Here is a 12605-nt window from a genome sequence, read left to right as displayed (position 1 = left end):
GTCTCTCTTTCTCTCCCACTCGCTTTATCCTCTTCATCTACAGTGCACTCCCGTTATAACGAACACGGTTATAACGAAATTCCGGTTACAACGAAGTAGAATTTAGGGCGGCAACATTGTCATCTCTATGTATCTCTATTGTTTATTCATTCGGTTATACCGAAATTTCGATATAACGAAAGAAAATTGCCCATCATGAAGACTTTGTTATAACCTGAGTCCACTGTATATACATGTACAGTCGAACCTGTCTTAGCGGCCACCTGTCTATAGCGACCACATGCTTATAGCAGCGACTGAAAAATCTCCTGCATGAAATTGCTGCGTTATAAACCCTTTATGTAGCGGTCACCTGCCTAACGTGGCCAGTGGCCACTCATTTTGTATCCTGTGGTGAATATCTAACTGCGTATAGCGGCCACAAAAATTTAGCTGAACTGTTAAAGTCAGCCATGAATACATTAGCTTTTACGTTCATTGCTCGAATTTCACCGAGTCCCATTAAAAGAACTGAAGTAGGCCAGGGCTAAAAGAATTGCACCAAAAATCCCCATATTGTAGCTGCTCATGCAAACTTGTATTTGCTGGGAGGTTTTTCTTTAAAGAATAACATGCGGTGTTCTATGCTCTTATCCAATGCAAATGTTGAAATTCAAAATGGCCACTGACCTGTCTATAGTGGCCACCTTGGTAATTTCCCTTGGGTGGCTGCTATAGACAGGTTTGACTGTATATATGATATCTTATAATCATATAATATCATTTCATCCAAGCCATAAGTATCACCCAACAAAACTGCAAGATATGTTCTTGTAACAGAGTAAGGGGATATACAAGAAGCAATAGCATTTTGAGGAACCAAAGCTTCATTACTATAAATGTATTTTGCATTTAATCCCATTTATCTAATTGACAAGATAACTATCAATCAAATTGAGTTATAGATGTTTCAATCACCATGACAGTTTATGGCAATTGGACTGAATATTGAATATTATGATTTCAGAAGGAAAAAAGAAAGATAAAAGGGGGAGTACGTCTCTCCAAACTTGTATGTATTGACAGAATGGTTTATCTTAGATGTGCAGTGAAGTGAAGTTGTCATCATTTTTATGCAATAACTCAAAAAATGTTTTAACAGACATCAACCACTCAAGGACTTTGACAGAAGACTTCCAAAAAATGACCTTGTGTTTTTGATAAGAGTAAGGTTTTAGCTTATCAAATATTCTCTTACTATTAGTCAGAACTTTACCACCTCCCTTCCCGCTGAGTTTGACCCTGCTCCTCAGTTTTCATCAGAAATTCCACATGTTTTATTTTTTTGTCTGTTTCTGCTTATTTATTTCTTTTTTTAAACTCAGGAAGTGGTGAAATTTACCATGGTTGTATGAGACTTGCCATTGGTCAGTGTGCTTCATCGCAAACCACCGCCAACTTCATTGCAGCCTGGCTTAGGGCTCCATTGTATGGCACTATAAAGGTAACGATAAAATATGTGTTTATTTCCTGAATACCAGAGGTGCCGAGTTGCCCTGACTCTGCAGAAGGCCCATACAATTTGAATATCTCTTCATGTCCTGACAGGAGAATTTCAAAGACTCCCTAATCGGGAAATAATTTTCCCCTCATGAGCTGCAGTATATCTCTGATCCCTCTTTAGATCCCCCTAGAATTTGATATGGTAAATGCAGGCAGACTTGGAATACACTTGAAAATTTTCAGCTCGCACCTTTTGTGTCTCTGCAGTGAATGATAGGATGCCAAAATATGCTGTATCTGGTGATGACTTTGATGGCTCCTGGTTGTCTTTTTTGTTCAAATGCCACCATTGCAAATTGATCTGGTAGATCACAGCGATAGCTTAAAGGGATCGTATAGTTTTGGTTGAGACCTAATTTAAAGTGTCTAACATTTTTGGGTGAGATAATGAGAAACCTCTTATGAAATATGAAAGAGCACGTAATTCTATGAGGAATTCAACGTTTATTTGATGAAAATTGGTTTTGAAATGGCTGAGATATCAAAAAAAGAGCAATTCTGATAAAGTGTGGGATCCACACTTTATTACATTTGCTTTGTTTTACTTTGTTTTTGGATGTTTAAGTCATTCCAAACCCGATTTTCATCAAATAAACTTTGAATTCCTCTTAAAATGGTATGCTCTATACTATATCATGTGTTTTCTTGATATCTCGCAAAAAGTTAAAAGCCCAGTTCTCATCTCCACCAATACTGTACCATCCCTTTAACACCTTCTCACCATCTCTTCCTATTTGGGGCATTCTTCTTTCTGATACCTTAACTAAAAGGTCTTTGGACTTGTGACCTAGTTGTACATGCAGACAGATTCATCTTTGTATATCATTGTTTGCATGCAGAGTTTCATTGACATCATTGAATTTAGGGTTTTCTATGTCTGTCTTTCCAACATCTTTCCAACATCTGACTGTTTGTCAATAATTGTTACCTGTTGCACTGATAACATGGAAATTGAGTTTTGATGTCAATGGCATACCTGCCAACTGTTCAGTGTTAATCTGAATATTCAAAATTTTCACTGAAAGAAAACACATTGATTTCAGTGTGTTCTGATTTTTTGGAAATATCTGTGTATACATTTGTAGTAAAGTATATGAAATTTATGAAAGTAATTTTTATTGTTTGTTCAGATTTATTAAGTCTCAGGGTTGGTAGGTATGAACTCTGCATGCAAACAATGATATACAAAGATGAATCTGTCTGCATGTAGGTCACAAGTCCAAAGACCTTTTAGTTAAGGTATCAGAGAGGAGGATGCCCTAAATCGAGAGAGATGGTGAGAAGGTTTTAGAGCTATCGCTATGAGGTAATTCCAGCCACCCCTGTTATCATGGACAGACCAGGATAAAAACTGTGATGATGATGATGATGATGATGATGATGATGATGATGATGATGATGATGATGATGATGATGATGATGATGATGATAATCAGGATGTCAGGAAAATATGAGATGCAGAATGGAACAAGAAGCATGATAATGTTTTTATTTCAATGCATGCATGTGTGCTTGGCCCTACAGAAGAGTTGCCAGGAGCTTGTGTACAGTGCCTTGCCCTCCCTCGTCCACTACATCCCACTGGACGATCTCAGGGCCTTCATCAGTGTCCAGCTCGTTGGCTCACTTCAGGACGGCAGCCAGGATCTCCAGCCCAGCATCGCCGCTCTCTGCGGCCTGAAGTCGGCCCTCTCTGTGGACGATCCACCTCAGGGCGTTGTCAATATGTTGACAGAGACTGTGCAGAAATTGCTCAAGCTGTTGCCTCTTGAACAGGTATCGATCGTTCAAGAAACCCACCAACTGTACAAGAATTTGTCATGATATTGCCTATATGACTGAAATCTCCTGACTGAAAATAATGATGTAATATGAAAGATAATACTAATGATATACTGTATACGCTATATATTTCGCGGGGGGTTTATTTTCGCGAATTTCGCGAGTCGGGAGCTATTCGCGAAATTAACAACACGCGAAAATATTACCTTCCAAAATGAATCCCTTGCCTTGATGATACGAACATTTCAGTACTAGTTTACCATGTCACGGCTTACCGAACAGACCATACTGGCTAAGCTTGTTTACGCACGTCCACGTCTACTTACGAATACTGTAGAGAGCCAATCCATTATCGCAAGGGGACCACTCGTCAGAAATCTAGTGCGATGAACTTAACCACTTCAAAAATGTTGAATTCCAACTTACTAGTTCGCAGAGTTTGGTAAGTTTTTTTCATGCAGTGTATAACTAGTATCATTCTTATTTGCTAGTAAGTTGAAAATTCACACTTTCTTTGCCACTTCATATTTTCTCTGGTCCCCCAATCGCGAATTTAACCACTCGCGAAAATTTGTGACGGCGGCAATTCGCGACAATTTGTGACGGCGGCAATTCGCGAAAATTTATGTACGCGAAAATTATAGCGTATACAGTAGTAGGCATATGTGATTTGTATTATGTCTTTCAAAAACATTTGTAATAGCTGTCGTGGCTGAGTTGACTTTTCACTGCCTTAATTGACTAGTAGATTCCAAAGGAATTGGTGCTGATAATAATGAAGGATGACATTGCTGTATCACATATCCTCCAGGAGAGCCACTGCTTGCTTTTTTCTCACCTATCTGACTGTGTTGCTGAGCTGAGCTTGGAGGACTTGATAAAACTGACAGCCCTTCCCTCAGAGGTAAGTAGCCCTGAGCCATCCTTGATAAAAAGTATATATTTCCTCATATTTCCAACCTCTCTTCTTCCCTATGCTGTCTAATAGACAGGCAGCATGGGTCGTTGTGATGTGACAAACTTTATGAGCACCCAAGTGTGGTATTAAGTAGATCTTTAAATTCTTAACCTTTTGAGGACGAGTCCCGAGTATACTCGGGCAGGGGTCTATGGGAAATGCGTGTTGTAGCAAAATCAGTCTGTTCTCAGTGGGTTAACTTGAATGAAGATGAGAAAGCCATATGATACATCAAAGATTTCCTGCAGTTTGCTTGGGTATCTATGAGTGTGGTCAGTCCACACAGACAAAGAGCCACCCGTGATGGTCTCTGCTGCAAAGCCACTGCTGTCATGATACCCAAGAAGTGAGATGAGGAGCTGTGAACAAGTTTACAAGTACCTCCGTTCATCTTCACATATGCAGTAGGACAGTATAGCAACCATGATTTACAACTATGCAGTTTATGTCATTGACATCAACCTCTCTGTATTAAAAAGGAGACTTACTTCAGTAAATTGAATGAGATAGCATAAAAGAACAGCAGCTATTGCTTCAAGGTGCCTATACCATGCTTTCTAGGCTGCACAAAAACAAACATAAACACAATGTGCATGAAAAGATGTCATTCACAGTACTTGACTCATTGAATTCTACTTCCATGCAGTGCAGGGAAACCCTATTGAGCCACTGCGTAAATGGCGTTTGATATCGCCAAGTAGAGCCAACTGAACTGCTGGTAGTGTGTATGATTGTTTCATACATCCTACACCTTGCATAAAGGGAACAGCCTATCATGTCACGCCCTGTCCATTTTATTGATCAGGTATACACAGCATTGTGTCCGTGTGATGTTTTAATAACGAATGCAAACTTGGCGCAGCATCCAATGACTTAATTACATGAGCTTGGCACTGTGGGTCTGCTCCATTCAGTGCTTCATTTTTTGTGCAACATAACAAGAGTTGAATCATTAACTGTGCAATTAGGTTGGACTCCTGAAGGTCACGTTCATAAGGGCGCACCTCATCAAGCAAGGACAACAGCCTCTGGGGTTCATGACTGACTGTATTGGTAAGTTCAGGTGATGCTGTTCAAGAGACTGTAACCGGTGTGCCGTGGGATACTCACTGTAAGACCATAAATTTTCATATGGATGAAATTTTCGTGAATTTTGCAAGGAGCCAAGATTTGCGAAATTGAAATGCGCATGAAAGTTCTTTTCTACACTATGCATGGAATCCCAGTGGCATATCGCGAAAGTTTTATGCCACAGATATTTCTGGTTTTATCTTCTCTTTTATTTTCTCAGTTATTTTTATTATTTCATGATGTTCTTCAAAGATTAGCACTACTGAGCTATTGGCTCAGGTATGTAGCACTTTCAATCACGTCTTGTAGGTTGTCCGTCAATTGTCAAAACCACAAGTTTCATCTTCTTCAAAAAGTTCAATATCCAAATTGTTACCCTCTTTAGCAGAAGTAAAGGGGATAAGCAGTTTTCAGATTGCATACTAGCTGGTCCTCAAGGGGGCAATAAGGACATGGCCCCCGAGGCTCAAATCATATTGCGTTGAGATATTCTTATACAGTAGTAGTGGTGGCTCCGTAGAAGTTGGGATGGGGCCAAGGAATGAAAAGCATATTTTCAAAAAACTCATGTCATAGAGGGTTCATGAATTGCTTAGACAGCCTCATCCCTAGGAGTTGAGGTACACAAACTTACTCCATCCGCCAAGGAAGTTATGTTTTTGCCGGCATTGGTTTGTTTTTTGTTTGTTTGTCTGTGTGCAAAATAACTCAGAAAATATTGAACGGATTTAGATGAAACTTACAGGAAAGATTAATAATGACACAAGGAACAGATGGTTAAATTTTGGTAGTGATCCAAGAATTTTTATGAATTTTTGAAGGATTTTTTATCTGTTGGCAGATGGGGAAAATGAACTTGGGAGTTTAAGCTGCGTATATTTGAGGTTTGCATACGCGCACTAATGTGCGTGCTCTGCTTGGGCGAGGCGCCGTGCAGTTGGAAGCTGACGACACAAACCAAAGGCTTCTATATTGGGTAATTGGGCGATTTTCAGCCTGCATGTATGAGTGGAAATCACTGATCTGTGTGGAAGAATAAGATCTGTGATGGAAATTCTGCTTGGCAAAGGTCTGCGCTCTCAGAGTGCTTTTCTAGTTCAAGAGAGCATTTTGTTTTTTTTTAAATGCACTTTTTGCACTCCTGTGCATTATTAGCATAAAAAATAAAGATCACACACGTGACTCGTAGCAATGCTTCTGATTGGCTACATTCTTGAGCCCATTTTATGATACAGTCAATGTGTAATCACTCCACTCTTCTGTACAGATGGAGCCATGAGGTCTGAGTCAGAGAGTGAGAGGAACGGGGTGCTGTGGTTCCTCCTGGCTGGTCTCAGCCGCCCCTCAGTCTTCCCCGATGAGGAGAAGGCCCAGTTCCTCCAGCTAGTCATGCTCCGTCTCAAGGCCCTGGCACTCAGCGAGGACCTTCCGGACAGCGCCTCCCCACAAGAGCATTGCGAGGTGAGGGTCAAGGGTCAAGGGTCAAAGATCAAAGTCATGCCTTGAGTCTGCACAGGCCATCCAGCACGTAAACATCTTCAAAATGTGTTCATACCTTTGCAGAGTGTAAAAATGTTACAATATAATTTAGTTCAGGGAAACCCTGTTATAACGAGCTTGCGTAAGGGGTACTGCTTTTAATGAGGTAAATTTGTTTTTCCCAGTACAGTGAAACCCCGTTATAACGAGGTCTGTGGGACCGGCGATATTACCTCGTTATAACCGGTACCTCGTTATAACCGTACACATCAAAAACAAAGAAAAACATAAGCATTACATCATATACCCATCAATCAAACTTAAGAACATCCTTTGTTTTTACACAATTTCATTATGGATCATTATTATTGAGAGAATAAAGGGAAATTATTTGTGAATTGATTCAAAAAAGACGGAAAAAGTAGGGGTGAAAATGCGTTAATTCGTTATTTTTCTTCCGAAAATCTCTTCACATAATAGTTGCACATTATATTCTTCCTCTTGTATTGAACCATTCTGAAAGTTTATTTTTCATTTGTGAAATACAGTGTAAAATGATTAATGAACAAAATCATATGGTATAAAATGTGTTTGTTGCGTTTTTTCTAAACACCAGCGCAAATAGAGTAACATACATGCGTTCTTAACCGTAACTTTCGAGGTATTTTACGCTGTTGGTGCCCAGCGGGAATGCGATGATTTCATGAATCATTTCAGCTGTAATCTTATACAATGTATGATCGTTGTGCCCGAAGGGATTAAAAATGCGTTCATTATTTTCTTTGGAAAATCTCTTCGCGTTTTGTACGTCCGTTCTTGAAAATTATGCGACAGGGAATTTGGAAGGTTGTGATCCTTTTTACGCAAATCTGTACCTCGTAGACCATTCTGAAAGAAAGAAAAATCTTCGTTCTGAAATGCAGTATTGAATGATAATGAACAAACCCAGATCTATTCAAACCGTTGAGTGTGTTTGTTTCTTTTTCTGAACGCAGACTCAAGTAGATTAACATGCGTTATTCAATTATTTTTACGCTAATGTCATCCGGCGGGATCGCGTTGATTTCATTAATTATTTCGGCTTTAATCATACACAATCATATTTTCATCGTCATTTGTTAAATGATAATGAACAAACCCAGATCTATTCAAACCGTTGAATGCGTTTGTTTCTTTTTCTGAATAACGATTGAAGTACAAATGTAGATTAATATGTGTTATTCAACTATTTTTACGCTACTGTCACCCGGCGGGATCGCGATGATTTCATTAATTTCGGCTTTAAACACACTTGTATTTACTAACCAGCAAAACACGTGTAATTCGGAACGAAAAATGGAAAGTATATAATGATGAGTTACACACGCATTCCATATGTCCATTTTTGGTCACTAGTGTCGCTACATGAAAAAAAAAGGAAATGAAATGATAATATTCGATAACTTAGTCGGAACTTCGGAAGGTATTCCTGTGTCTTATCACGTGGATTGGAAGAAAACATGGAAGGAACAGTACTTTGCTAAATGGGAAAGAAATATGGATAGCGTGAATTCGGTTTTCAATGTTTCGCTTGTTGTGTGTTTGAAAGCGGCATGTCAAGAAATGGAACCTCGTTATATCTGATCAAATTGCTTATGTTTTTCTTTATCATGATGCACCGAAATTGTCCTCGTTATAACCGAACTCGTTATAACCGATTCGTTCTGCCATAGGTTTACACGCAAAGGAAAATGGGGCCGACGCGATCACCTCGTTATAAGCGGTTCCTCGTTATGACCGAACTCGTTATAACGGGGTTTCACTGTATTGTATTTAGCTAGTCTCTTTTTCAGTGTGCTTTATAATATGAGGAGGTACTGGTTATAACGAGGTAAGATCAGTGGTCCCAGTGACTTCATTTTAACAAGGTTTCTCTGTACAATAGCATACCAAATTCTGTTTATCAGAATGCAACATAGAGGAGGTGAATTGAAAATCTTATTGCCGAGTCCTTCAGGAACGACATTATTCATAAGTTCTAATATACTGCACCTAGTAGGCTGACCTCTTACTGATTGTGGTTTCCATAGTACAAGGTGAGTAAGGTCTATGTGACTCCCTTGCACACCGGCCTATCGAAGGTTTGTTCCTGGCTCTGGCCAGATGCCAGACTGCAGTTGGATGGACTAGTGGTGGTTGGAGATTGACATGATGCTCAAGGAATTTGTGTGTGGTGAGGTCTGGATCAAACTCTTGACCCAGTACTGTGACAAACAAACAAACAAACAAATCATGCGAATGCACTAGAGTTATAAAAAAGTAAAGCAAGGTGCATTAGATATGAGCTTCATAACAACTTGGCACAATAACTCTAGAGCTATATTTTGTCTTACAGCCGTATTTCATTTCTCCCACTTTCAAGAACATTCAGCACCTGTTTGATGTCTTTGCCATTGCTGTGACATCATTGTCGTCACGGTGCTTCCCCGTCCTCTTTGGGCCACACCCTCGTCACTACGAGACCGGATCTCAGCTGGCCGACCAACCAACGGGGGGCCTGGACGAAAGCAGGGAGGACGACTCCAGCTTGGGCGAGTTGCGCGAGATGCCCGACTGGTGGCTAGCCAGCACCGCCGGGGCCGGTCCACTGGCGTGGGGGGAGGTCGGAAGAGAGCTGGCAAGAGAAGCCCAGATACTGCTGCCCGAGGCACTAGACAGACTCATGGGTCAGTCTTGGTGGACAGGCATGAGAGACAAGGTGAGGGTCATGTGCGGTTGAATCTTCACTCTTGCTCTGTGGCTTTGCTGCCTTGGACAAAGATGATGATGATGATGATGGTGATGGTGGTGATGATGGTGATGGTGATGATGGTAATGATGGTGATGATGGTGATGATGGTGATGGTGGTGATGGTGGTGATGGTGGTGATGGTGGTGATGGTGATGATGATGGTGATGATGTTGATGATGGTGATGGTGGTGATGATGGTGATGATGATGATGATGATGATGATGATGATGAAACAGCATTTATCTGTAGAAATATTCAAAGGTGCCCGGCTCCCACAATGTGTCACACATCTTTCACAAAGTTGCTTGAAAAAATAGGTCTTCAGTTCAGATTTGAAGTTATCAAGGTTGTTACAATGCCAAAGTGGGATTGGTAGAGAGTTTCACAGACATGGCGCAACTGAAGAGAAGGCTCTATCCCCTTACTCGTTAGACAAAGACCTGAGATGATGTCTGTATGTGGTCATTTTTTTAAAGAACCAGTCTTATGGAGATATATGGGTGGTCCAAGTCATTGGCTACCCACCAGAGTACATACGAAAACCACAAACAACACCAGTCAGTGAATATGTGCATCGAAGCATTTGCTCATTGGTAACGGTCAACTCAAGTCAAGACTCTGCGGCTGTGACTGTGTGTACTTACATAGAGATCAGTCATAAAGCTGTACACAATTCGTCAACAAGGATTCTCAGATATGTCTGAACAGGGCCAGCCTTCCCAGTCCATGAATCCTCATGCTATAGGGTCTTCATTCCATGTAATATTGTGAAGTACTGTATAAGCTGTTATTTTCGCGAGGGTTTAATTTTCGCAAATTACACGAATCACAGTTGGATCGCGAATTTAGCAACACACGAAATTGTCTCCATGCGCTTTGTTAATAGAGCATTAACGTAAGCATCGGCGTCGATTCACGAAAACAACATCTCGCGAAAATGTCTACAACCTCATCAATCGCGAAAATATCTGTACGCGAAAATAAGGGTATACAGTATGTGGATTGTATACAGTGCACTCCCGTCATAATAAACACAGTTATAACGAAATTTTGGTTTACAAGAAGTAAGAATTCAGGCCACAACATAATTGGCTCTATGTTTTTCATTGTTTATTTGTTCGGTTATAACAAAATTTTGATATAACGAAAGAAAACTTCCGTTCCCGAGGACTTAGTTAGAATGGGAGTCCACTGTACAACATTGTTGTCATGTGCTTTATCAGTGGACAATGATGCGGCACCTCTATTCATTTTTTTTTTTTTCAACTAGGCTCATTTTTCAGTGCGCTGTCAAACCTCATAATGACAGTGATTAGGTATTGTCATAAGTGTGCATAAACATTGTATGATGTGTTTCTATTTTGTTGTATTTTGGGGGGACATGGCTTTAGTTACAAAGTTTAGTTAAGATTTAAGGGATTTTGACTAATTTGATGTTGCTTGAAAGTCCTGCTTACTTGTACAATTGCTGTACCTCCTCTGTGTCATTCTTTATGGACATGATTACAGTGATACCCATGTCATGAAATTACTAATTCCATTCAATTTAATTCAATTCACTTTATTGATAATCATAGAAATGGCTTCGTCATTATCGTATTTAACCTGCAACCCTTTGTTTGTGCGTCTCCAGATGATAGCCTGGCTGATTGAGTTGTTCATACACAGTCATGAAGAAATCGTCCCTGGTGCTCTGAAGTTGGAACTGAAAGGTAATGATGCTGAGAAAATATACCACCCTTTAATACCAGGGTGTTATATTGCACCTGTGTATCAAACATGCCACCGACCTGGCTAGTGAAAACATTGAACGAAGTTTGGGTGCACTTCAACATCTGCAATTCTTACTTAGGGTTTCATGTTCATTGTATTAAGACTATGGAATTCATAGCAAATGCATGTAAAAAAAATGTGCTTATTTACCACTATTTCATACTCTTTGACTCTGAATTATACAAGTTTCCACTCATGAAAGCTGCTGGTTGTGAGCTCTGTGCTGACAACTTTACACTTGGAAATAATTACGCATGGGCCATTGTGTTTTATGATTTGATACTCTGTCTGTCTATTCTGTTTTGTCTGTCTGTCTGTCTGAGAAGGGACGAGAGGGAATGAGGAGGAAGAAGTCTTTCATATAGCGTCGTTTCTCCTTTTCTCTGCCACAGGTTGCCTCAATACTCTGCGTCACTACCCGGAGTTTGCAGCAGGGGAGCGGTGGATGAAGGTATGGGACCATCCGTGAAACGAGCCACAGGGGCCTCAAAGATTTTGATGCTCTGCAACCGGAGAACTCTCTTCCAACTACACCTGACCTGCAGTGGTGTATGTCAACATTCAATGGGACAACAACTCTTCTCAACAGAAGTGGAAACCCCAACACCATATTCCATTTGACTCTATGAAAGGAACAAACTCACACACTCAGAAGAGTTCAAATTTTTGTTACAGTTGAATTAAGAATATGGATGTGGAAGTTTAATGTGCCCAAGTTATCACAAGAGAGTGATGTTAGCTACAAATGTGTAATCAAATTACATGTGTAGACTGCTACAATGTCATTATCTCTCAACTCTCTGATTTGGTCTGCAATATCAAAGATGTTACAGAAATTGTTGTTTATTTTTGATTGATTCATAATCAACCTGTAAATTCGAGAATTTATAGATTATTAAGACACTCTGGTCAAGAGGAGTCATGATGAATCATGACAACTCTAGAATGATACAATGCTAATGACGTTTTTCAAGCATTACAAGTACGGAAAAACTTGCAAAAGTCTATGAGAGGCAAGTAAGATGGTGACATCCCCTCATCCAATTTGCTTTTAAACTTTTTTGACTTTACTGTAACTTGCATGTTCTCCGTGCATGTGTTATGTCTGCTTATCTAAATGGATTTGAATATACAGTAGAGTTTAAGGTGGGGGGGGGGCATGAGCCCTCAAAATCAGTTATTACATAATACCCTTTCTTTACTCACTGTAAAATGAGTATAATCAAGTAA

General features: G+C 40.0%; 1 protein-coding gene across 1 annotated transcript in view; it reads left to right on the top strand.

The window, feature by feature from the left end:
• LOC139721066 (focadhesin-like) overlaps positions 1 to 11900 on the top strand; it is a 48769-nt gene extending 36869 nt beyond the window's left edge. Inside the window, exons 27-34 of the mRNA XM_071632395.1 lie at positions 1365 to 1483; positions 3067 to 3318; positions 4136 to 4228; positions 5251 to 5335; positions 6621 to 6814; positions 9234 to 9569; positions 11236 to 11314; positions 11768 to 11900. Of these exons, the coding sequence (XP_071488496.1) occupies positions 1365 to 1483; positions 3067 to 3318; positions 4136 to 4228; positions 5251 to 5335; positions 6621 to 6814; positions 9234 to 9569; positions 11236 to 11314; positions 11768 to 11844 (1235 nt within the window). The 3' untranslated portion in view covers positions 11845 to 11900. The remainder of the gene's footprint in view (positions 1 to 1364; positions 1484 to 3066; positions 3319 to 4135; positions 4229 to 5250; positions 5336 to 6620; positions 6815 to 9233; positions 9570 to 11235; positions 11315 to 11767) is intronic.
• Positions 11901 to 12605: the final 705 nt, after the last annotated feature.

Source organism: Diadema antillarum, unplaced genomic scaffold (assembly GCF_040938485.1).
Source record: "Diadema antillarum isolate AM-2024a unplaced genomic scaffold, OU_Dant_1.0 scf00000137, whole genome shotgun sequence".
Lineage (NCBI taxonomy): Eukaryota > Metazoa > Echinodermata > Echinoidea > Diadematoida > Diadematidae > Diadema > Diadema antillarum.
This window is presented reverse-complemented; position numbering and strand designations above follow the sequence as displayed.